Source organism: Nyctereutes procyonoides, unplaced genomic scaffold, assembly GCF_905146905.1.
Source record: "Nyctereutes procyonoides isolate TBG_1078 unplaced genomic scaffold, NYPRO_anot_genome, whole genome shotgun sequence".
NCBI classification, from domain to species: Eukaryota; Metazoa; Chordata; class Mammalia; order Carnivora; family Canidae; genus Nyctereutes; species Nyctereutes procyonoides.
The window spans coordinates 8,313,879-8,341,331 of NW_026575120.1; the positions used below are offsets into that span (position 1 = coordinate 8,313,879).

Below are 27,453 nucleotides of genomic sequence, written 5' to 3' on the forward strand. Positions count from 1 at the left end.
CTGTAGTTTGCAGGAACTGTGAGAGCATAAACATTTTTTGATGATTTCAAAAACATGTTTCAAAAGCAGCATTTTCTCCCTTTATAGTTGACCCTTGAACAGTGTGGGAGGTTAGAGGTGCTGACCCCCATGCAGCCAAAAATGCACGTATAACTTTTGAATCCTCCAGAACTAGTAATATCTTCCTGTTGACTGGAAGCTTTACTGAGAACACATATAGTTGATTAACACTTATTTTGTATGTTACATATGTTTTGTTTACTGTATTCTTTTTTTTAAAAGATTTTATGTGAGACAGAGCATGAGTGGTGTTGGGGGTAAGGGCAAAGTGAGAGGCAGAAGCAGGCTGCCCAAGCCAGGAGCCCAATGTGGGGATTGATTCCAGAACCCTGAGATCATGACCTGAGCTGAAGGCAGATGCTTAACTGACTGAGCCACCCAGGTGCCCCTATATACTGTATTCTTAAAATAAAGTAAGCTAGAGAAAAGAAAATGTTATTAAGAAAATCATAAGAGAGGGGCATCTGGGTGGCTCAGTCAGTTGAGCATCTGACTCTTGATTTCAGGTCAGGTCCTGATCTCAAGGTCATGAGATTAAGCTCTGAGTTGGGTTCCATGCTGACCCTGGAATCTGCATGAGAATCTCTGTCCCTTTCCCTCTGCCCCTCTCCCTGGCTTGTGTGCATTCTGTCTCTCAAATAAATAAATAAATCTTAAAAACAACACAAAAAGAAAATCATAGGGGTTGCTGAAGGGGAGGTTGGTGGGGGATGGGCTAAATGGGTGATGGATATTAAGAAAGGCACTTGTGATGAGCACTGGGCGTTTGTTATATATAAGTGATGAATCACTAAATTCTACTTTTTTTTTTTTTAAGATTTTATTTATTTATTCATGAGACACACACACAGAGAGAGAGAGAGAGAGAGGCAGAGACACAGGCAGAGGGAGAAGCAGATCCCTTGCAGGGAGCCCGACATGGGACTCGATCCCAGGTCTCCAGGATCATGCCCTGGGCCCAAGCGGCGCTAAACTGCTAAGCCACCCGGGCTGCCCATTAAATTCTACTGAAACCAATATTACACTATATGTTAACTAACTAGAATTTAAATAAAAACTTGAAACAAAACAAAAATCATAAGGAAGAGAAAATACATTTATAGTATTGTGCTCTATTTTTTGAAAAAAATACGCTTATAAGTGGACCTGGCTAGTTCAAACCATGTTGTTTCAAGGGTCAGTTGTATTTTCATTTCCACACTGGACACTTAGAAAATTGATTCGGATTGTTCCTATAGTAAATCACTTACAAAAACATGTTAGTTATCTAATTTTTAAGATGATGCTTAAGTAGTTGTCTAGGCTGCTCATATCTTTCTATTCTGTTGAATGGTTTTATTTTTAAATTTGAAAAAGTAGTGTTTTAGGCTGATAAATTATTTTACTTTCAAATGGAGGTAGAAATTAAAGCTGCAAAGTTATCCTTGCTATCAGTTGGCACCAAGCCCAGCCACTTTCTTTTTTATATTATTTATTTTGTTCCCTAATTACTCTTTCCTTCCAGTCATGCTGTCTTTTGATATTAAGTAGAATACGTATTCTTCTCGTTAGTCTTAATAGCATTTTCTTCCTATCCTTTTATTACTTCTTGCTCCACCATAATTGGTCATTTCCACAAGGATACTTTGAGTTTCTTTAAACTGCATCTGTAGACTCCATTTTTACCCCAACATAGAAGTTGAGACATTGTGAGGTAGTAGAAAATCTACTGGACTCAGAATTAGGGAATCAGGAATTTAATTCCATCATAGTCTCCCTGGGGAAGCTGAATGTGTTCTTTTTTTTTTTTTAAGATTTTATTTATTTTATTTAAGAGAGAGCACAATCGGGTGGAGAGGAGGGGCAGAGGGAGAGGGACATGCTGACTCCCCACTGAGCAGGGAGCCTGACTCTGAATGTATGTGTTCCTCCAGTTTCCATTTCCTCACCTACACAACGGAAGGATACTTTACTTCCCCAAATTAAGGAAACAGTAGATTAATTAGAAAGACAAAAGATAGGGGCACCTAGATGGCTCAGTTGGTTAAGCATCTGACTTTTAATTTTGGCCCAGGTCATCGGGTCCTGAGATTGAGCTGTGTGGGCTCTGCACTCAGCACAGAGTCTGCATGGGATTCTCTCTCTCCCCCACCTTCTCTCCCCCTCTGCCCTTCCCCCTGCTTACGCTCATGCTCTCTCTCTCTCAAATAAATGAATAAGTAAATCTGAAAAAAAAAAAGATAAAAGATATGGAGTGAGTATAAAAAGTTGGAAGAGTTAAAAATATGGAAGGCAGTATTAAAGGGTTGTTTTTACTTCTAAGAATTTCCTATAAGCTCTGATCAGGCACATTTGGATCCCAGTTTAAGAATCATTCTGTTTTATTGTATGTTATATTTCCCTCTTGTGATAGAATATCTTTGGCAACTTTACATTTCTTTTTCTTATTCTTAGATATTATGTAAAAACTACATATTTCACATTGGAAATTTTGAAAGGGAGATTATAATTTTTTAGTGGTTTGATAAAGAATATCATAGTTACCAGCAGTATTTGAATACGTTTTCTCTCTTTGGATGCTTCACTATAGGATCTTCTTTCATGAACTAATGGCATTACTTAATAATGAAAGAAATTTTCCTCCCAACTTCTCTTCAGAAGAAGAAACTGAAATAGGGCAAAAGATAAATGCTCCGAAGGATAGGTTCGAAACCTTTTTGAATTTTCTGGATGCAGAAAATGACTGCTAATTTCTGTGGTTAGGAATTATGCCTGGACTCTTTTGTATATTGAAAAAATATATTAAGTAAATAAATTTTTTTAAAAGATTTTATTTATTCATGACAGACACACACACAGAGAGGCAGAGACACAGGCAGAGGGAGAAGCAGGCTCCATGCAGGGCGCCCGATGTGGGACTCGATCCCAGGTCTCCAGGATCACGCCCTGGGCCGAAGGCAGACACTCAACCGCTGAGCCACCCAGGTGTCCCTTAAGTAAATAAATTAACAAACTGATATATTTTTTAACCCAGTTTTGTTATTCACACTTTCATTAACCTTTTAAGATATTTGCTTAAGGGGTACCTGGATGGCACGTTTTTTTTCTGTTTAAGAGCTTCAGAATAGTTATGTATTGTAGTTTTTAAAAAACATGCATCAAAACAGAGTGTATATTTTCTGGAGAAGCATAGCTGGCTACTCAGACTTTGGCATTCGCCATGGTCTAGGCCAGGGGTTCAGTCCTCATCCTTATCTTAAAGGTCTGAATTGTCTTGTCACAGAATAGTTGTGTTTTGGGGAGTAGGTTTGCATTACCCTTCTCTATGAGCTTGGTTTGTTTGTGTTTTACAAACCCTTGTGTGGAGGGCTGACTTTTAGTAGATCGCAGGGAGGGAGCTGCGCTGCTTCGTAGGAAACCCCCACCCAGAAGCAGGTCCTCTACAGTGGTTTAGCACCAGGTTCCCCAACGTGGGTTGCGTGATGGGCAAGGGGGCGGCCCCCTTTCTGGCCCTGCCGTTTCCCAGGACCAGGGCCTATCTACCCCGACTCTGGTTCTGCCGGGGGGCGGGACATGCCAGGTGGGGACGGCAGGGGAGCCGCCAGCCAAGGCCATCTGAGGTTCCGAGGCAGTGCCCTGTGGTGCCCTATGGTTCCGCCTGGGCGGGATTCTGATTTAGAGGCGTTGATCATAATCCCACAGATGGAGCTTTGCCCCATTGCACCTCAGCCAAGCACATACACCAAATTGTGAGCTTGGTTTTAATGTATACATGCGTGCATATGTAAATATAAGTGGTTACATTGGAATGCAAATTCATTCATTTATAGTAAGAAATAAAATTGGGAAGTTTCATTGACCCAACCAGTGTGTTCTCTCCTGTTGAAGAAGAAGGTATTTGGGAAGCCGGGTTATCTGACAGTTGCTTAGTGAGCCTGGAATATAACAAGGGGAATTCTGATAGTGTCAGAAGTAGTCTGACATCAAGGCAGATTAGGCATTGTCATACATTACTTGCCAGGGAAACTGTAATATTCAAATCTAGTTAGCCAAGACGTCTTCTCATCTGAACAGTGCTTGGATAGGTACTGCCTACTTTTGTCCTTCTGCCTTTTCTATTTATGTTTCCGTAATTGATCAGTCTCTGTTCACATCGTCTTTTATCTACATAGATTTTTATTTGATTAGATTTTGTTTAATTAGAATCACATTCTAGCCCTTTCTTCTTGAGATTACTGCTCTCATGTTACTTTGCTTAGTGTTTTGGATGTTCCTAAACCCTTTAGTCTCATGTTTACAGATGATATCAAGATTTTGTCCCATAAATAATAAAATCTTCATGGATTTGCCAGAATAATTCACAGTGGTCACATATTTAAGAACTTGGCATCAGGGTGTCCCGTTCTTGCCTTCAGCTATCAGATGATACTGACATACTGAGGAATTTGGTTAATGGAGTCTGATTTTTTTTTTTAAATTTTTTTTTATTGGAGTTCAATTTGCCAACATTTAGCATAACACCCAGTGCTCATCCCACCAAGTGCCCCCCTCAATGTGGAGTCTGATTTTTAAGCATTCCTGGGAACTTAGGGCCAGATTTGAGTGTTAAGGTCTCAGAAACACTTCATTTAATAAAAAATATTCTTCCTTGAAAATTTAGAGATGCCTAGAAACAATGACCTTACATCTTGTGGTATTGTCTGGCTTCTGTCTTCACCAAACTGCAGTTGTCTCCTGTGAACTAATCTATAGACTCATTTATTTAGTGCAGAAATGGACTGCTGTGGGTTACAATAAGCCAAGGTCTGTTGGATTTAATCCTTTTTTTAAAAAAATTATTTTTTATTTTATTTTTTTGGATTTAATTCTTTTAATTTAGTATTGGTACTTATGTTTTCAAAGGCAAAGGTTTCATGGGGGAAACTATTCATATATCTATGCAAATTATACATCATATAATTCTATCATAACTCTCACTTGGTCTTTATTTCAGGCTTTTAAAAAATTCCAGTATTTCTTCATTAATCTCATTTTTCAATCCTTTCTGCATTTTTTCTCTTCTAAATGTTTCTTAAGTAACCATATTTAAGAATTTACATAATCCTTCAAGTTTAGAGCCAGTTTGTATGTATTTTTTTAAACTATATGTATATAGTGATATATTTACTTACGAAATGTTAGCAGAATTTGTGGCTATGGTATCTAAATTTGAGTATTAATTTGGTTTATTCATGCATTTGGTATTCACTTCCAGGGATTAAGGGACTAATTTAGAGTTGGAGTGGTCAATTTTGTAGTTCATTTTGTATTCTCTCTTTACTGGCTAAAGTGGGAAACTAGACATTTCTAGTTTTATAACCATGTTTGCCATTACAGATATTTTATTTAGAAACTTATTCCCTCTAGCTTTATTTTACCTTTTTAAATCAATATGTAAAAAACAAACAAAAGAACCCACACCTTTTCCAGCTTTTCATAAAAAAGGGAATTTTTAACTGTTCCTTAGAGGTTTTATTTGTGTGTTTTTTTCCCTAATGCCTAATGATCATACTGATACTCTGTCATTATATTCATATAATTATTGATCATTTGTGTTACATTTAAAATTTTGTAGTCAGACCTCTTTTCAAGTACAAAACCTTGGGAAGAACCAAGGAACAGTGTGGTGGAGGAAAATGAAACATGTTCCCTTTCACAGTCTGCGGCCATCACATATTCCTTATTCCAAGAAAAGAAGATGTCTTTGGTAAATGTTTTACTTTCAAGTTAGAGGGGATTTTAAGTTTATCTAAACATGTGTTTTATTAGCTTTTCAAATAGTAAAGTTGTGACTTGGGATAAGTTTATTCCAATCTTACAATGTTTTATATTGTTTCATTTTATATTTAATTTTAAGCTAGAATGTCATTTTCTTATTCTGCCAAGCCTACCTTTGTCAATTAAGTGAAAACAACAAGTATACTTTGGCCATGGCTATTTTGTAGAGGTTGTATCAGAGGTACTATTAAACATACTTAGAGCATAGGGATATATTAGAGCAGCCGTATTATAAGACTCTATTTTTTTTAATTGGGATTAATAATTTAAAAACTGTTAGCATATGTACTGATAAGAAATAATCTCCAAGATACGTTTAAGTAAAGAAAGGGAAGATGGAAAACAGTATGAAAAACATAAATGTGTATGTGTATATATGCATGTGTATATGTGCATGTTTATATATGACATATTTTTGTGTATGTATACAAAAATGCATAGACTATCACTGGAAGGATGTCCAAGAAGCTAGAAATAAGTTACAAAAACAAAAAAAAAAATCCCCCCCAAAAAACCCCCAACAAGACCCAGCTTGCTTTTCACTCTAGATCCTCTACTATTATTTTGTTTTTTTAAACCATGCCTGATGGACTTTGAAAAACGTCTTAATTACTATGAAAAATGGCCACACTTAATGTTTCTTCACTGTTCTGGCCTCAATCCTTAAGGCTATTGAAGTTTTTTTTAATATATAAAATGAAGAGTATATCTTAGTGGAATAGGAACAGAATTAGGCTTCCAGCAAGGTTTAGCTAATTTGAATTCTTATTCTGTCATTAAATTGATTTGGAAAAGGCTATATGGTCCAGTGCCTGCTTTTCCTGTTCTCTGTGTCTCTATTCATGAGGCTATATTATACTTCTTATTATGGTTAAAATCCAGTATAAATAAGAAAAATAGTCCATAGCTTGTCTTCATCACTTAATAGATGTTCTAATTAAACAGTCAAATTTCTAAAAGTAAAAGTACAAAAGCCATTACAGAAGAAACCAAATAATTCCATTGCACTATTTTTGAAGCAAATTACATGATAAATATAAATTTTAAGTTCAGTCTTATGAAAATAATAACTTCCATGTATGTGTTAAAAATATATGCTTATATATACACGTAATTTGACCATGTATATATATATGACCATGTATATATATATGTATATATATATATATACACACACACACATATATATATGGTATAAATGAATATAGTACTAAGAAAATTTGGTATAGCCTCCAAATTTTTTGAATAAAGTACATTCTAATACTCAGCCATGATACATGGTTTCATGTATTATATATTCATGGTTAAAAATGTGGAGTGATATATTTCCATTGATATCTTTGGGATTATTTTGTTGTATATTATTGTGTAATATCATGTTATAATTATATGTTCCTCCCAGGGGTCTGAGAGGGACTGTGCCTGTTAACCACAAAATTAAACATGTCTAAGGACTAATTAATTGGGAGCAATAATACAATTAGTTCTAGGTAATTTGATGCCTGGTATCAAATAACCCTGATATTATGCACACATGGTGCATATTATGTAGTAGAAAAGGCTAGACATTTAATGAAAGTAACTTAAAACCTACCTTTGAAGGCTGAAAATATTGCTTTAAATGCTCTGTTCTATGGAAGTATCAACAGTCACATAAATATAGTCCAAATTCAGACGTCCAAGATATAGTAAAAGAGAGTATCATTAAATAATTTAGAGCTTAATATTTAAACTTTCTGAATGTTTAAAATAGTATTTTGTCTAATACACATCTTTTTTTTTTAATACACATCTTAAATGGGTTTGGAGCTACATTTGTTTAAAAAGCTACATAAATATTGAACACTGTCCTAAATTTAAAACAATTCATGTTAAGTTTAATGCTAGGTAAGAGATGACAGCCTTTGCTAAATTGTGGTTATTATATTATGAGTAGAGCCAATATGAAACACCCTGTTAAAATTTTCTCAAGAGCCTTTTATAGAATGCATCTGGAACTTTATATATCACTAAGCATTTTAGGATTTGTCTTCTTGGAAATTCACAGAACTAGAGTACCATGTGTCAGTTCAATTATATAGAATATTGGATTGTCATTTACTCTATTTTCAAAAGGCTGTGGCAGTTATTAGACTTGCACAGAATGATTAGTCTGTGGCACTAATAGGTTTTTAAAGTGACTAGAGAGGGATGATCCAGCTAAAGCTGGATGATTTTGTTTTATTCAGTATAGTGTTTATATAAAAGGTAGAACCTGTGGAGCTCTATAATGTGGGTAGTTTTAAAGAAATAATAAAAATGAAAATTTTAAGTGAAGGTTCAGTGCATTGTTTATTTTTCAGTGAACATTTATTACCTGAAGGTTTTGGACATTTTATTTACATACGGTACAGTGCAAACTTTTAAAACCTCATGATTTTTTGCTCCTGTTTCTCTAGATAAGTTTAACTGAGGACAGGATTATGCCTCTCACAGCAGTTGGAATGCACTTAACCCAAGCAGTGAAAGCTGGCTGTCCACTTGATATGGAACGAGCAGGCCTGACTCCAGAGGTTCAGAAGATTATTACTGATGTTATCCGAAACCCTCCCATCAACTCAGGTGACTGTTGTGACCCTAGTCTGCAGCCTTGAGTCAATGACTTGAGTCATTGAACCCAGATGAAGTAAACAAGCCATCCACTAGTTATTTTCACTTTACCAACATTAACCCTTTCTGCTACGATGGAAACCTTACTTTTTTAATGCTTTTTATTGTTTTTTACATTCTTCCGATTATCAGCTCAGAGGAAAGTCTGAATCTGAGAAATTCTTGTTTTCCTTTTCAGCTTTAGATTATGATTCACATCCCAAAACAGTGGGCTTTCATCCTTGTCTAATTTCTGCCTCACACCTTGAAGAAAAAATACATTTTTTTCCATATTCATTTCCCATAGCTCATTGACTTCTCAATTTTCCCTAAATTTTATAGATTTTCCTTGTGATAGGCCTCATGCACGGCATCTTTCTAACCAGTATAATCAGTGGTCTCAGTCGCCATGGTGTTAAAGGGATGGTCCTAGGTCTCTGGGCTCCCTTGTAGAAAGAAGGGTTGTCACTTTGTTGCAAAACCTCAGCTGTGCTCATGAAGATTCAGCCCCTTTGCCTGCCCTGCAGGAATTTTTAATTACCTACTTTTTACAGAATTAAAGATGAGGTACCTCAGAGGATTTTTTCCTTCATAAATGTACAAACTAGATGTGTTAAAACTCAATAAATCTGATAAATATCTTCAAACTCTAAGGACAGAGCAGTAGGCATACAAAAAGCGTTAAAACTACAATACAAATACTTAAATTTTTATTAACTCAAATTCTTTCCCACTTGGGAACAACTAGGCATTTCCTCCCCAAAAAATTTAGAAGTAAGGGAAATAAGTTCACTCTCTGAAGGCACAATCAATACTATCCTAAATTGGTCAGAACAAAGATATTAAAGCCACCTTAAAAGACAGCATGGGGGTGCCTGGGTGGCTGAGTTCAACCAACTCTTGATTTTGGCTCAGGGTGTGATCTCAAGGTCCTGAGATCAAGCCCCACGGTTGGGCTTTCACCTTCAGCACAGAGTCTCCTTGAGATTCTCTCTCCCTCTCTTTTTGCCCCTCCCCCTGCTCATACTCTCTTTCTAAATAAATAAAATCTTTAAAATATATATATTAAAAAAAAAGAGCATTAATTCTAGGCTTTAGGAAGACTTGACTGAGGTCTAAACAAAGAACACCTTCATCAGTTCCATTGGTCAACTGTAGAAGCAATGGAAAAAAGAAAGAGGCAAGTCCTAGGCAGTGGTCATCAAAATTATTCCCAGGGAACTAAAATTTTTCTTTTTTCTTAAAACATTTATTCAAATTTCTTTCTTTCTTTCTTTCTTTCTTTCTTTCTTTCTTTCTTTCTTTCTTTCTTTCTTTCTTTCTTCTTTCTTTTTTTTTGAATAATCTCTCTGCTCAATCTCTCTGTGGGGCTCAAATTTACGACCCAAGAGTCCCATGCTCTCCTAACTCAGCCAGCCAGGCGCCCACAAATTTTTTCTTTTTATTAACCATATTAAAATTGTACTGCTAATTATTTAAAATAAAGAATATACAATTTCTAATCCTGACCAACTACTTCAAGTATCCTAAGGGCCTGTTGTTAAGTTACGCCAAGGTCTTATCTGAGGAAAACACTTCAACTAATTCTGCTTCTATATCACTTCCTCACTTCCTGGTTATAATTTGATTTCTAATGTAGATCTGTCTACAGGGAAAGAATGCGCTAGTCGTGCTAACCTGGATACTTCTCTGTGTGATAACAGTAAATTCATAATTGTAAATCAATGAATTGATAGTTTATGAACATGGTTAAGGTACATCTATTAAACTTAAATTAGATTTCTAAATCTGAAAACGTTTAGGCCATCTGGACTGTGTTAAAACATCCAGGGTAACTTAGGTGTGAGTCCTCTTTATGTCTGTGTAAATACAGAACTTAAAGTCTGTCTTTTGATGAGCTGTTGGATAGTAGGCAGTATTCTCTGAAAAAGTTGGGGAAGCTCCCCCTGCCCCCCAACCATTGACAATTGTGTTTGCTATTGTTGGCTGCTTTCCTTAAATCCTGAAGATTGATGGATGTGTTAGCCTGGTCAGTAAGAGCAAAGGCTCTGGTAACAGCTGATTTATTTTGATATAGGCTGTACCATTTCAAAGTTCTATGACCTTGGGCAAATTGCCAATCTCCCCCACGCTTCAGTTTCTTTATCTCTAAAACAGGACAGGATAATATTGTTTCTTAGAAAATTGTGAGAAATAATTGGATACTGAACAGAATGCTCTGGCACTGGTAAGTATGTTATAGATGGTGGTGGTGGCCGTGATGGTGATTATAATGTTGATGATGAGTGAAGAAGTAAGTGGTAAGATCTTATGGCTTCTTAAAAATACCCTCTAGGGGTACTTGGGTGGCTCAGTTGATTAAGCATCTGCCTTCAGCTCAGGTCATGATCTCAGGGTCCTGGGATTGAGCCCTGCATCTGGGCTCCTTGCTCAGCAGGGAGCCTGCTTCTTCCTCCCCTCTGTCTGTTGCTCCCTCTCCCTCTGTCTGCCACTCCCTCTGCTTGTGCTCTTTCTTTCTCTGTCAAATAAATAAAATCTTTAAATCTAAATATGATTACTTTTATACTCTACCCTTTTTAGTAGCTAATGAAGAAAATAGGAAATTAATAAATAAGTATACAAGAAGAGAGGTTCAAAACAACTTTATAGAGCCTTAGAACTTTAATAATTCAGGCTTGTTATAAATATTTTTTTTCCAAGAACTGAAGAATTCTTGGGAAAATATTCTTGAGTAACATAACATCGATGTTCTAATTTCAGTTCATTATTGGCAAGAGAAAATTATAGAGGAAAATACAAGGTTCTATTATTTAGTCAATTATTAGCAATCTATTTTATTTGACCATGGTGAAGAATCCAGATGTTGCTAAGTTGCTTTCCAAATCATATAGTTGTAAAGTTATAGGATTTTAGATTTGAAAAGGAAATTGGAAATCATTAAATTTTCACTTTCCTAATCCTACCCTGTTTCAGAGATAAGAATTTGAGACCAAGAGAGTTACAGATTCTGTTAATATCATGTGAAGATTAATGACTAAGCAAGTTTTTCTTTTAACTATACCATGTTAAAGTGTACTGCCAACTGTGTAAAGAAAGAAATATGCAAGTTCTTTTTTGACTTAAGATTTTATTTACTTATTTATTTAGAGAATGAAAGAGAGAGAATGAGAGAGAAAGTGTACAAACGAGCCAGGGGTGGGGGTGGGGGGTGGGGGGAGGCAGAGGATGAGAAAGAACTCCTAGCAGATTCCTAACTGAGGGGGAAGCCCAAGGCAGAGCTCAATCCCAGGACCCTGAGCTCATGATCTGAGCTGAAAATCAAGAGTTGGTCAGGCGCCCCAAAATATGCAGTTTCTAATCCTGATGTAGGATTTGGGTATATAAACCATTACTTGATGGGTAAAATATACTTAATTATATTCAGTTTAACATATTTTTATGTATAGTGCCTTTAATATTCTCTATCTATAGTCTTCCTACATTCTGAGTTAAGCAATTTTAATTTCTGATATTAGACAACTTTTAAAATTAAGAAATATTGAAGTCAAACAGAATATATAAACATCAGTATAAAATTGCGCAGCCTTGATAAAACAAATATCAGAGAGACAAGAGAAGCATCTGTAATCATTAGTGACTAAAACATTATTTAAAACATTTATCTTTACCGTTATATACTGAAAATAGCAAATTAATTTTCATTTAAAGATAAGTACTAAGTTGAAAGAAGGGAGAACACTTTAAAAAATACTTATTAAATACTTAATTCATTTTTTCTGTCAATATACTGTATGTAGGTTGTTTATATAATATGAAAAATATATATTATTGTAGTTCTCTTCCAAAGCCAAAATTGAGAAAGTTAAGATTATAAGAACTATGAGCTCCAAATTTTATTTCTTTTGATTGTATATTTTTAGTAAGATTACATTTATTGATGTGAAATTTTAATTTTGAGTTGTTTTTCCTTGATAAAATACTATTTGTTCTCCATTTGAGAAAAATTGTTGAGTTACAAATTATAATAAGAAATGAAGATATACTTAGTACATTAATGATTCAAATATGGCATTTTCATTTTCTTATTCAATTTTGGCCATATCACATAATTTGGTGTTTTAAACAGTTCTTTTTTTTTTTTATTTATTTATGATAGTCACACAGAGAGAGAGAGAGAGGCAGAGACACAGGCAGAGGGAGAAGCAGGCTCCACGCACCGGGAGCCCGACGTGGGACTCGATCCCAGGTCTCCAGGATCACGCCCTGGGCCAGAGGCAGGCGCCAAACCGCTGCGCCACCCAGGGATCCCTAATTTGGTGTTTTAATGAATAAATTTGATTTAAATTTTGCAAGATTCTGAAATGGGAATTTTCTGTTTTGTTATGGCATAATCTTATACCTAAAAATAGGTATTTGTGAATTGAGCAATCATATGTAATATTTTCATGCTGTCTTATTTGCTAAGTAGGTTTTGTCCTTATAATTTAATATTTAAAGGAATTCTATAACTTTTTAATCCTTTAGTTTGTCCATGTTTATATAATTTTAAGCTTCTTTTATGGAGTTGAAATTCTAACTATGCTTAATGATAAATTAAGCAAGGCATTTAATGAGGTGTCTGGGTAATATTTTGAATACTTTCATTCTTCCATTTTTATGTGCATGTAACTAGAAAATTAAGGGTGGCTTCCAAGGGACTTGCCACAAAAATAGGATTTATATGATCTCTTTTAAAGCACTGAAGGAGTGCAGCCAGTCTTCATTATTCTCTAATAGAAATTTTCGGTGCTTACTTGACTGGAAAGTTAGGACAGGATAAGATACATCTTTAATGCTAGATGCCCCCTTTTTGCATATGTATATTGTAGGATGACTTTAAGATAAAAATATAGAGGGTACTTACAGAAATGTATAAGTGAATACATGGATTTTCTAATTATATCTAGAAATTATATTCAAATTATGTACAATAACTTTGTACATTTATTAAATTATTAACAGTGGTTTAAAACCATAAGCAAATGTTACCTATCATAATTTCATGAAAAGAAGACATCCTAATTTTAGGAACAGATAGTTTCAGTGGAATAAAATATTTCATTTTTCCTTTCAAAATAATTCATTGAACCCATGATGCTATAATAGCTCAAGATTATTGAACTATGTTTCAAAAAAATTGGCTTGTAAAATTTACATTTACAGTATAATGAAATCAAGGATATATAGTTTATTTATCCAGTGTCTAAATACCTATAGAAGAAAACAAATTTAATATAATATAGTTGTGTAGTTGCTAGAGTACAGGAAAATTTGTATGTTTTTTTCTAGAGCATTATCCAAAAAAAATATGATATAAACCATATATGTAATTTTATCTTTAAATTAAAACAATTTTTTAATTGAAATATAGTTGACACACATGTTACAATTATTTTGAGATGTAAGCATAGAGATTCAAGAAGTCTACATGTTACCCAGAGTATGCAATTTAAAATTTTCTAGTAGCCACATTAAAAAAGGAAAAAAAAAAAGGGGGGGGTTGCCTGGGTGGCTCAGTCGGTTAAGTGTCCCACTCTTGGTTTCTGCACAGGTCATGATCTCAGGGTTCTAAGATTGAGCCCACGCTGGGCTCCTTGCTTAGCTTGGAGTCTGCTTGAGATTCTCTCTCCCCATTACCCTCTGCCCGTATCCCACTCATGTGCACGCATATGCATGCTCTCTCTCCTTAAATAAAAATAAATTTAAAAAACTAAAAAAAAGTAAAAATGTAAATTAAAAAATGAAAATAAACAGATATGATTAATTCTAATGATATATTTAATTAACCCAGTATATTAAAACTGTTATTTCAACATAATCAGTGTAAAATTATTAATGAGATCTTTTGTGTATTTTTTTGTACTAAGCCTTTAAAATCAGGTAGTATTTTACACTTACAGCATATCTCAATTCTTATGCTAAATTTTAATTGAAAATATTTGATTGGTATTTAGCTTTTATAAAATTTACAATTGAATAAAGTAAATGAAGATTTTCAGTGTGTTCCAAACACACTTAAAATTTTTTCAATAACTGAATCAAGTATCAGGTTTTAAATTTAATTTTAATTAGGATTACTTAAAATTGAGTTCCTTGGCCATACTAGCTACATTTCAGGTGCTCAGTAGCTATATGTGATTAGTGCTTATTGTATCAAATAGCACAATTATAGAGGCGCCTGGGTGGCTCAGTGGTGGAGGGTTTGCCTTTGGCTTAGGTCCTGATACCAGGGTCCTGGGATCGAGTTCCGCATCAGGTTCCCCACAGTGGGCCTGCTTCTCCCTCAGCCTATGTCCCTGCCTCTCTCTCTGTGTCTCTCCTGAATAAATAAATAAAATCTTAAAAAAAAAAAAGCAAATTATAGAGGAAATTTTGGCAATACCTGCCAAAACGTAAAACGTATTTAGTCAGAAATCCCACTTCTAAGAATCTAGAAATATCGCAAAATATGTGTAATATGTTCTTTGGAACATTTTGTTGTCAAAGAAAAATTGAAGACAAAAGAAAGGGAACTATAAGTTTCGATAGACACATAAAAAAGAAGACCCCTCAGCCATTAAGAAATTAATGAAGTAGTAAAATTAGCTAAATTTCTATGGTATTTGGCTGGTATAATGACTGAAGGACAAATAGAATTTTAGTTGGTTGATAGATAGGATAGTCATATTGCTAATTTTATTACATTTAGAGGTAATCTTTTCAAGATTTTGATTAGAATCAGTTTTGCATCTTAATACTTTAAAGTCACAAAAAGTAAAAGCTAAATAGTTAGATACCTCATGATCCTAGTTTCTATTAGCTGTGTAACCTTCTCTTGCTGGCATTTGTTTTTTTAAAGATTTTATTTATTTGATAGCCCATGAGAGAGCACAGGCAAGGGAAGGGGCAAAGGGAGAAGCAGGCTTCTCACTGAGATCTCAGGACCCTGGGATCATGACTGGAGCCAAAGACCGACACTTAATTTACTGAGCCACCCAGACACCTATTTTTGTTTTGTCTTGTTGTTTTGTTTTTAACTGCAGGGTCTTTTTTGAAATTCAGGAGTAGCAAGATAAGATCTTTGGAATAAAGGAGAATATAATCCTAGAAAACTAGAATAATTGAAAGACCACCCTTTCAAGGTGGCATTTAAAAATACTTAGATTCTGATTATCAATTTGAATTGGGTGTCAGAAATGTTTGATACCAGTTTTATAATAGATTGTAAGCTGCTTAGTTTTATGATACTCTAGAGCATTGCAGATGAATGTGATGTTGGAAATGTTTGAAAATTAAGTAGTGGTCTGTAGGAGATTGGTAAATAATTTGTAAAAGGTGTGAAGATACACAGTCTGAATCAGTTATGTTAGTTACAAAAATTCAAAATTCCTTAACTGTGAAAATAAGAGGTTTCTTTCCCAGAAAACTCATTTAGACAATATGCATTTTAAATAATTGATATGTTATGTTATATTATAATATCCATTGAAAGGATCTTTTAAAAATTAGCATCTTATTTACAAGTGTGATTAGCTTCTATTATAAGAATAAGTTCTATTCAGAAAATAATTGTAATAAATATTTAGGATTTGAAGCATAATTCCTTTAGAAACAATTCTGTGAAGGGTGGTTTTTGGTTCTCAGGGCACCTCACAGAAAACAGTTTGAAACATAATTTATGCCAAGTCAATGGCACTGACCTGACTTTATGTCTTGGAGGCTAAGGCTGCAGGTGGTGCAGAGGTGGGGGGCTGGGGGGAATAATGCTTTACTCAATTTCTGTTTGTAGGGCTCTAGGCATTTGGAAGAGGGACATTTTCTTTGCATACCTTCCTCCTTTCTACAAAATATTTCACTATTTCTAGTTCATAGGTTTACTAAAATGTTCTCTGTAATTTAGTTTTAAATCATATTTTTTTCATCCTTTACAGATATAAATAAAATTAAACTAATTAGAAAGCTGGTTCCTGAAAACATTGACACGTACCTTATCCACATGGTAATTGAGATCCTGGAAAAAGACTCTGACAACAGACTGTTGTCAGACGGGCTTTCATGTGCTTCCAACAGAAAGAGATATTTCCCCAATTCTGAAGAGAACTGTTCAAGTTCTAAAAGAAGTAGGGAAGATGTAGGCGCTAATACCAAGGTATTAATTATTTGTAGAATTTTCATACATTGTCTGTGGTTCAAGTTACATATTCTAATACTAAAATGCTGTAGTTTTTAAACTGTTATAAATTCTAATACAAGGTTACTTTTTAAAATCTGTGCTCTATTTCCTTTGTTTTTCATAAATCTTATCAGAGAAGTGATTTTTTTTTAAATAACAGTGAAAGGGAAATGTAGTCCATCTATTTAGCTTTTTGTGTGGAATGTCAATTTAAATTTTATCTCTACCTCCTCCTGATTAAATATATAGCCTGGGTATTCTTTTTCTTTCGTAGACATAGTTAATATTGGCTTTGAGCATATGGCAGTTTATGTAGTTTATGAAAATGAAAACAAATTCTATTATAAATACCCCCCAAAACTAATTTGTCTGTCAAATTCTGTACTTCAATTAGATTTGTATATGGACATATCCTAGATAACCTAATGAAATTTGATTAATTAGAATTCCTTACATTATTTAGACAATTGAAGTAGCTGTGAGAAGGATATTAAAGAAAATATATGTCGAGTGAAAGTAGTGAATTTGTCTTCTATTCCCAGCCTTTTATTTCAGAAATCTGTATCAGGTGCCTAAAACCTTGTTGTGTGTGTCTGTGGGGGGGGGTAACCAATTTTACCTGTCAGTAAAGGAAAAGATGAAAGTTGTTATTTTTTCCTGATTATTGATGTACATTTATTTGAAATATTATTTTAATCACATTAGCATTTGGCTTTTCCCTTATTGAAATAACATCAGATGCCAAAAACAGAGTAGGGAGATTTGGGGGTGGATGGGTAGAAGTCATGCTGAGCCTACCAGATTTAGCCCCTTTGCCTCCCCATTTAGAGGAACAAGGATATTGGGGCTAGGACGTAGATTAAGAGACTAGTGACCCAGCCAAAGTATTTTTCTTTTATCTGCCTCCCAAATATAGAAAGCTGTTCTGGAACCTGTAGAGTCTGTTGGAAGTTAGATTTCAGATTTTTCCTGTGAACATTCATCTTTTCTACTAACCTGGATTGTATCTCGTAGTCTGTTTCATTGGATGATTATGAGGCTTCTGATAAAGAATTATGTCAAAACAAATTCTTTTTTTATTTTTAACAATTAGCTTTTATTTTTATTTTTATTTTTTTAAAGATTTTATTTATTTATTCATAGGCACAGAGAGAGAGGGGCAGAGACACAGACAGAGGGAGAAGCAGGCTCCATGCAGGGAGCCCGATGTGGGACTCGATCCTGGGTCTCCAGAATCACACCCCAGGCTGCTGGCGGCGCCAAACCGCTGCGCCACCGGGGCTGCCCTAGCTTTTTTTTTTTTAATTTTTATTTATTTATGATAGTCACACAGAGAGAGAGAGAGAGAGAGAGAGAGAGAGAGAGGCAGAGACATAGGCAGAGGGAGAAGCAGGCTCCATGCACCAGGAGCCCGACGTGGGATTCGATCCCGGGTCTCCAGGATCACGCCCTGGGCCAAAGGCAGGCGCTAAACCGCTGCGCCACCCAGGGATCCCAAAACAAGTTCTTTTTATTTGTTGATGCATTGTTAGTTTTATATCTGTTATGATTACTATTAAGATAGAAGCTAAATCATATGTTTAATGAAGAAAGATTCTGTCTTGATATTGGTAGTTCTGATTCAAAATATCCAGGTACACAGTGGATTCTTTAAGTACATCTTTTTTTTTTAGTTTCTGGAAAGTCTTCCTAAATTTTACTTTTTAGTATTTGTCCCATTGCTTTGTATTTCTTCTTCAGGGACTTCTATTATTTCTGTGTTGGATCTTATTTGCCCAACTGCAATATTTGTCACTTTCCATGAATTCTTTCTAGTTCTTCATTTCTCTTTAATTTAAAAATTTCTTTTTCTTCATCTTCTTTTTTCAGCTTTTGTTTCTCTGGGCAGAAGCTATTATGTTGATTGTTATGTTACATAGTTTAGTATTCACTTCTATGCAGTTTTTTCTTTTGCTTCTAATTCTTAACTGAACTTATCTCCTCCATTTTGAATTTTTCTGAATTTGATTTATGATGTTCTTTCATGTTTTGAATAATTTTCTTAATGCTTTTCAACTTATTTTGGGGGATTACAGTTTTACTCTGTATCTTAGCAAGTCCTCTGATGTCACATTTGACCTTAATACTTTCCTGTAGTTCATTTTCATGTGAAATTAGTTTTCCTGTGCTTTCAAAAGAAAGCATGGTTCAAGGTTATTTCTCCTAAATTTACAGAGCTCTCTCTTCTGTTATTTTGTGTAATTTTTCAAAATATGGGCACTAGGTTTATGAGATACACTCCTCTTCCATTCTTCCTTTTGTCTCTGGTTTACTTGAACTGCTTGATTTGATTTTGCCCCAGCAGTTCTCCCAGAAGGCAGCATTAGTTGGTCAGGAGCATTCACAGGAACCAGTCGGTTTAGCCACTGAAGACACCACTGTAGACTCCTTATAGTCACTTACTATTGGATTGGGCAGGAGCCCTCCCATTTTCAGATGCTGTTTTCACATTAATCCACCATGGTTTCTGATGTCAACCTGTGGGCTACTTTAGGGTTCTGTTCTTACCTCACTGCTTGCCTCTGTTTTCTCAGTACGTGAGTAGTACTGTATAGGTCTTATGGCTGTTGGTGGTTTGTCCTCACATGCTTATAGTTTGGATTTCTTTGGCATACCTTTACACTTAGTTTCATTGTGAATGTAGATGATGAATTTTGGGTTTTGCTGTCAATTCTGTTTTAATGGTGGGCTTCAGAGAGATTTAAGAACTATGCTGCTGTTTTCACTATCTTCCCAGGACCCTCTCCCCCAAATCGCTTTTTTCCTCATTTTTAACTCCTTAAGAAAGAATGCATGTGATATTTCCTGCCTTCCCACTAAGTTTCATATAAATTAAGATATGCAGTATTATTCAAAAACTGCTTTTGAGATCAGAAAAAAATGCCTTATGACTATTATTATAATTATTGTTAAATTCAGTACTTCAGAATAAATAGAATTTTCTTAAGCTTTGCTTTTTTAGGCATAGTTTTTGATTTGCGTTGTTTGCTAAGAAAATAGTGTGTGCTCTAACTATTTTGTATTCTATAATAATGTTAAAGGTTGATGGAAAACATCCTTATGATTTTTCATTGAAAGATGAAAGTCACAGAAATTCCTTAAGACTAACGTCTTGGAATCAACCAACCAGCGATTCAGAAACAGATTTATTTACAGATTCTCACCCACAGGTAAAATTAAAATAATAAAGTAGTTTTCATGATGAGTACATCCAACTTGGTAACAACTATGTTTAGATTTGTCTTAGTTTAGATGAAATTAAATGTGAATATAACATACAATATTTCTCTATTTGCTTACATGTGTATGTGCACATATTCTCAACAAATGAGTTAATGTTTTGTATTCTCAACTTAATGGTAATATTTATTAATAGAATTTGGGGTATCAAAAAGATATAAAAATTTTATCATGATTGCCTGGAAAATCTTTAAAGATTTATTTATTTGAGAGAGAGAGAAAGAATAAAGAGAGAGTGAGAGGGAGAAACAGACTCCCTGCTGAGCAGAGAGCCTGATGGGGAGCTCCATCCCAGGACCCTGAGATCATGACCTGAGCTGAATAACTGACTGACTGATCCACCTAGGCACCCTGATTGCTGGGAATTTTCGTGGTCTACTGATGGAGGAAGTAGTCACTGGAAGGTATTATTTCTGTTAGGTGACTCAGTTCTCATAATTAAAGTCTCTCTAGATACTTGAGACTCAAAAGATACGCACGCTCAGTGTAAGTAAGCATTTTTCCCTCTTTGTCAATGAAACAAGATCATTAGTATAATTGAATGGTAAATACTGAAGATCATGCTTCGTAGAAATATTATAGAAGATAAGACACTTAAATGATAATAGCTACAAATTAATGAGTGCCAAGAATAAATCAGAATGTGTTTTGATATTTTGCATATATCCTCATTTGACCCTGCAGGTAATCCAGTGATGTGATGTACTGTCATTCTCATTTTCTGTGTGAAGAAACTGAGGCTGAAATAATATTCAAAAAGCCATACCTTTAGCAAATGACTCAGAACTCAAACATAGTTCTGTCTTGTTTGGCAGTCTTGTGGTACTCAGCTACAAGACAGGGTTTTTTTCCTCTGCTGTTGCCTGTTCAGATATAATGCTCTGTTTTGGTTTTTGGTTTTGTTTTCATTTTAACTGATTTCCCTCCATCAAATGTACCTAGGCATTCAGACTCTAATCGCAAGCAACTGTAGGCTACAATGGATTGTGATAATAGCTATTACGGGAAGGATAAATATTTCTGGACCAATTTTATCTCTGCCCAATTGCGTTTTGTCTGTACCATTATATATCCCTAGTATGTATTATTTTTGAGTCAAATATTGTGTCATACAGTGTATATAAATCTAATCTGTTCTCTTGGACTTCTCTGTGAGGAAATTTGCTATCCTTAGCCTGTTTTTTTTTTTTTTTTTTTTTTAGCTTTTGCTAAAGTGTGAGTAATTCTTTCTTTATTAGATTTCTTTAATTAAACTGAAATAGCTAGTAGTTTTGTTTTTCTTTTCAACCTTTTCTAATTTTTTTTAAAAGATTTTATTCATTTATTCACAGAGAGAGGCAGAGACATAGGCAGAGGGAGAAGCAGGCTCCCTACTGGGAGCCTGTTTTGGGACTCCATCCCAGGACCCTGGGATCATGCTCTGAGCCAAAGGCAGACACTTAACCACTGAGCCACCCAGGCACCCCTTTTTTACCTTTTCTAAATACAAGGTTGTACAATTTTCTGCTTAAGATCTTTTATTTTTTTCCCCACTCTTAAATATTTTGAAACTATTTTTAAATGTAGAAAACATAATAAAACATAGCAAATAATTGATGAACAATATATAGAGTTTTCATTCTTGAAATTGAATAAATTATGCTTTTTACCTTAGCTAACAGACGCAGTATAATTTAGATGAGGTCACCTTATCATAAAGTCCTTCAGATAGTTCCAATAACTAAATTAACTGCTGGATTCTAAGGCGTACTTGGTTAGAATGGTTTGTCTGTCATGTTAGTTTGAAGCTCTTATGATCAAACTGAGATAACACTAATTAATACCATTTTAGGCTTATGGAAATTAACTCAAAATTTTGTTTTTCAAGTGCAAATCATATAATACACAACCACTGCCTTTGGGTTCTTAAGGTTTTTTTTGTTATTGTCTTTTTTTTTTTCGGACTTTTAACTTAGGATCCTGAGGCTGTATTTGGTGCATAAATCCCCTAAAATTGTGCAGAGTATTATACATGTGAACGTTTTGAAATGGATCTCCAGTTTTTAGCAGATTCTGAAAAGAGCCTTTGAGACAAAAACCAAAATTTTTTTCATTTATTCAGTGAATGCTTTTTGACTACCTGTTATGTCCCAGCAACTCTGCAAGGTACTGGTAGTGTTTGAGCTACCCCGCTAATCTCTTAGCTGTTGGAGACACAGAAGTTACATGCTTTCTCAAATGCCTAATAATGATTCTGTGTGTGTCTCTGTGTCTATGTATGTGTGTGTGTGTGTGCCCAAGCAGATGCCTTCCTCAGAACATTAAATTACCCATATTGGCACCAAATCAAATACACATGAGACATAAATCTGAAATAATATATAGTTTTTTCCTTCTCAAATGAGTGTGTACACCCGAGTGCCTAAGAACAGATTACAAGATGGCAGGTGATTGCCTAAAGAAATGATATAGCAGTTTTGTTTCTATTTATTTACCTTTTGATCCAGAAGTAAATTCTGTGGCTCTTAAAATTTAACTTTATTCAGCAAGGGAAGGATGTTAGGTGTATATTCAGTAACCTTTGTTACTTTTACAGTTGATGTACATTTTCAACATTGCAAATATTTCTTTTTCTGTTTCTTTCCTATAGACTTCATCTATAACCTCCAAGAGAAAATTACCTAAGTGGTTTGCCAAAGACACTGAGACTTTAGCTGACACCAGCAGGAAATCAGCGGCCAAAGCACAAAAGAAAGGTCTTTTTAGTTAAACTGGCAGTTGCCAGAGGAATTGTGTACGTCTTACTGTATTATAAGATGGAAGCTGTGTTTCATTTCTGAAAATAGTGACGACCAGTGCTTCAGTTTACAAATTACTCTAATCTCAAAAGTAAAACTCACCTATTTGTTGAACAGCTGGCATCTTATAACAGCTTTGTACAGTTACTAAAGTTGAGTCTCTGAGAGCCTGAGTACATCATAGAATAGAATAATAAATTAGTCTCGTTTAAGATGGCTTTAAGAAACTGTTTCTGCTCTGTTTTCTAATCTCTTTATTTATTTCAGCAGTAAGTTTGGAAAACTTAAGGGGTGCTGATTTGATATAAACAGCAGATTGGTAGTTGTATGATGATTATGTGTGTGATAGAAAATCTTCATATATTATCAGAATTCTTTCTTATAAATGAAGGAAGCATAGTTATTCTACAAATTGTCCTTACTATCTTTACAAGAAGCTCTTACACACATTGATAAATGGTAATAGTGGACCAGACCAGTGGAAATGAAACCGTTTGGGTTCCATGCAAAGAGGGAAAAATAATACAATAAAGGAGACCAATTGCACTAGACAACTATGCACTTTGTATTTTATATGCTATTTCTATTATTTTTCAAATAATAAATTCCTTCATACTGAATATTACAAAGATATATATATAATATATATGTGTGTGTGTGTGTGTGTGTATTTCTTAAACTTTTATTTACTTAGTTACCTTGAGCACTTTTAGTTTTTGACGATGTTGGAATTTGTTTCTAATACTTTTTGATGTAGCACATTCGACTTCACTATCCAACCTGTACTCTTATACTGAGTTTGGCAAACCATAGTTAATATAACTTTAACAAGTTCACCATATGGCCTTTTGTAACTAAAAATAATTGTTAATAAAGAAGAAATATTATAGAAGAATTAGAAAATCTGGAGAGATGAAAAAAATAAAATAAAAATCACCAGTAATCAGTTAACCCCTTTCTTTGTGTGTCCTGCTAAATAAACCTCTATAATCACTGCTTTTCTAAGTTTGATACATGAATAATACATTAATGTATTTTCTTTGTAAAACATTTAAAACACAAAAGTTCCCTGTAGTCCCATTTTCCTACATGTCATTACCAGCCCATTTTCCAGAGGCAGCTCCTATTAAATATGTGACTTATAGTTCTCTAGTCATTCCTTAATGCATTTACATGCCTTTGCATATATATCTATATATACATTCTTATTTTTTTAAGTGAATTAGATCTGCAACAAACTCTTTTCACTTAATAGGTCATGAAGAACTTTTCATGTCAGTATATATCAGGCTATCTTACTGTTTTTTATAGCTACCTACCATTCTATATGGTGAATACTATATACAGTTACTTTCCTATTGGTCATTTTTTTCTATTTTAGATTATTTCTAGAAGTAGGATTAGAGAGTCAAATTTATATTTCACTTGAATATATTAGGAACTTTTTTTTCTGTACCATTGTTTTCTCTAGAATCTTTTTCTTTGGCTTTTTATGGTACAGTGATTCTTAAAACTGTGATCTACAGACTTTAAGGAGTTTTTGAGACTCTTTCAGGAGACTCTGTAAAGGCAAAACTATTTTCATGATACCAAGATGTTATTTGCCTTCTGTCCTGTGTCATTTGCACCAAGGGTGCACAGCAGTTGTGAGCAAAACCACTGGTGGTACTTAAGTACAAATCAAGGCAATGACATCAAATTATTGCTTTTATTAATTCTCAGTCCTCAAACACTTATCTTTTCAATCTTCTATGTGTTGGAATGGCAAATATGTATAAAATCACTTCTTTGTACCAAAATAGGATGGTTGTCTTCAGGAAAAGCACTTGTTTAATTGTTTGAATTGTGAATTGAGTTAGTTCTTTTTCTATGGAATTTTTTACTGAAAAGAATGACTGATAGAAAACTATGAATAGTTATTCAGACTTGAGCATTTGGTGGACGTTTTCTCAAAATTGAATGAAGCCATCCTATCACTTCAAGGAAAACTGATGAGTATTTGTTTCCAATGATAAAATTTGAGATTTCTGGCAGAATTTATAGTTTTGGAAATCTTGTGTCTGGTATCAGTTTAACAGCTTCCCATAAGTTAAAGACTTTCCTAATGAGATGTTATTCCTACAATTAACAAAATTTTTTTGACATTTTATGGTAATTTTTGTCAACATTTAGAAGATCTGTACAACTCAATGAACTATTTTTGGATGACTAATACATGATCTTATAAAATCATGCATGGGTAAAAAATTCATTCAAACCACACAGTGGTCCAGTGGATTTTAATGTAGCAGAATATGAAAATATTCATTCATATGTGGTTTCAGATTACACACTGCAACCAGTCTTTAAAAAATTACAGGTGTCCACCTTTGGTATAATTTCAAAGAAAAGTGTCTACAATTTTCTAGAAAAGCTATTAAAATACTCCTCCCTTTTCCAGCTACATACCTGTTTATGGCCACATTTTGTTCATATACATCAACCAAAGGAATGCATATTGAATGTATAAGTAGAATGTAGAAGCAGATCTGAGAATCCAGCCACTTCTGTTAAGCCAGACATTGCCATTCTTCTCACTGTTTTGTGGGGGATATTTTGTAAAATGTGTTTATATTATCATGTAATGGATTTACTACTGCTTTTTAAATCAAAATTAATAAACATTTCTTAAACATTTATCAGGTTTAATTTCTAAAATGGTAAATATTGATAGATGCAATCCACATCAACAAAAGCTCTTTTTGGTCCTCAATAATCTTTAAGAATACAAAGGAGTTTTGAGACATAGGAGATTGAGAACTGCTGACACAGTATTTTATTATATAGACATACTATGAATTATTTAGCCGATTTCCTGTTGTTGCATGTAAAATCACATCCAGTTTTTCTGCTCTTTTTAAAGCACTGCTTTGAACATTCTTGAAATACGGTATAGTTTTCATGCCAAATACCTAGCCAGAGGTAGAGAATTACTTTTTTTTTTGTCTTAATTATCATCTGTATGGACTTTAGGCCTTTCAGCATACATGACTCTTAATTTATTTTTGAGTTTGCTTCCAAGGAGAAAAATTACAACTTGAATATGGGATTGGCACCTATGACCTCATCTAAGCTGGTCTTTGGCAACACTCTATCTGGCTAAGGTATTCTTTTTTTTTTTTTTAATTTTTATTTATTTATGATAGTCACACACACAGAGAGAGAGAGGCAGAGACACAGGCAGAGGGAGAAGCAGGCTCCATGCACCGGGAGCCCGACGTGGGATTCGATCCCGGGTCTCCAGGATCGCGCCCTGGGCCAAAGGCAGGCCCTAAACCGCTGCGCCACCCAGGGATCCCTGGCTAAGGTATTCTAATGAGAGTGAATCTCGGGACTTTTTATGGAGATGCTGGAATAAATTTTTTTCCTTTCCCCTGCTGATACTAATGAGGAAGCATGGACCTTGAGAGTGTTGGGGCAATTTTAGGATCTTGAGGAATCATTGTTTAGTGAAATTGACGCTGAGGTCGGCAGAGTAGAAACATGGCATGAAAATCAGGTTATTGGTGACATTGTCAGGCTATTCATTCATGCCTTTTCTGAATAAGACCTATCTTTGAATATTTCATACACACGGGGCTTTAAGTTCCCTTTACTTAGGTTAGACCTGTTTAAATAAGGAGCTTTGTGTTCATTTTTAGTTTCCAATTTTGTGTACTTGTCACCAAAGTACAGTCATGTAATTGACAGACCCTGCCCCAATATATACAGCAGATACAAAGTTTTTTTGGTGAAGGATATGGAAGCTTCTAGAGATAGTTCCACAAAGTAAATGAGGAAGCAGTATGCTCCTTAGTGGAGGGACAGGCCTCCTAAATCTACAGGCTCCCTATTTCACATGCCTTTTGTCTGGAGTTTCTATATTCTCCTGCTCTCCCCACCCCGCCCTGCTCCTTACCACTCCCCTACCACCAGGGCATCTCCCTACCGCTCAACCCCAGAGCAAGTTGGGGAGGCGCTACTCGGTTCACCTGCCGGATCACCAGGTGCAAGTGTCTGGTATCAAATGCCTCAGTATAGCACAGAGTACTGACTGAGAACTGATAAACTGGACTTTAATTTCCCCAGTGTATCATCATTCTTCAGCCGTGTCAGGCTTCAAATTTGCCTCAGGTTCATTCTTAAAGACAAGGGGTTTCTTTTAGGGTATTTGTCTTATGCTATCTCCTCCACAAAGTATTAACTATGATCTCTTGTGTTGTCTTTTGGAACCCTGACCATGGAGTCAGACAACGCACTGACAGTTATTTGGAATTAAAACAAAACAAAACACAACCTTGTGGTCCTATCAGATGGTTAGAATAACAAAAGAATAAAGGATTCTTCTGTTCAGAGAGGTTGCAATAGAAGTAACTAAGAACATGAAAGATCCAATGGCATGACTATACAGTCATGTTAGAGCCAACTAGACATTTATCTGTCTTACGGGAAGCAAGGAAATGCAAAACCAACCAAAGCACCGAAGTACATTCACTACAGTCGTGAGGGGAGCTGCAAACTTCAGGATTTCAGCTACCTGGAAAGGTGCTACATATTTTTTCTTGGGAAGACAATCAAAAAATCATTTGGGATAATGTACAGATTTCCTTACTAGGTAATGTGTTTTAAGCCTTAGAAGAAATTAGAAATGAGCAGAATATGAAGTAAATTAAACCTTTGGTAGTAATATTTTAGGGTTGAGGA

General features: G+C 34.8%; 1 protein-coding gene across 4 annotated transcripts in view; it reads left to right on the plus strand.

Moving 5' to 3' along the window:
- Nucleotides 1-25,409, plus strand: part of WRN (WRN RecQ like helicase) — a 141,888-nt gene extending 116,479 nt beyond the window's left edge. For all 4 annotated transcript variants that reach the window (XM_055335201.1, XM_055335202.1, XM_055335203.1 and 1 more), the window contains 5 exons: nt 5,654-5,785; nt 8,295-8,457; nt 16,434-16,651; nt 19,756-19,884; nt 22,584-25,409. In XM_055335201.1, the coding sequence (XP_055191176.1) occupies nt 5,654-5,785; nt 8,295-8,457; nt 16,434-16,651; nt 19,756-19,884; nt 22,584-22,703 (762 nt within the window). In that variant the 3' untranslated portion in view covers nt 22,704-25,409. The remainder of the gene's footprint in view (nt 1-5,653; nt 5,786-8,294; nt 8,458-16,433; nt 16,652-19,755; nt 19,885-22,583) is intronic.
- Nucleotides 25,410-27,453: the final 2,044 nt, after the last annotated feature.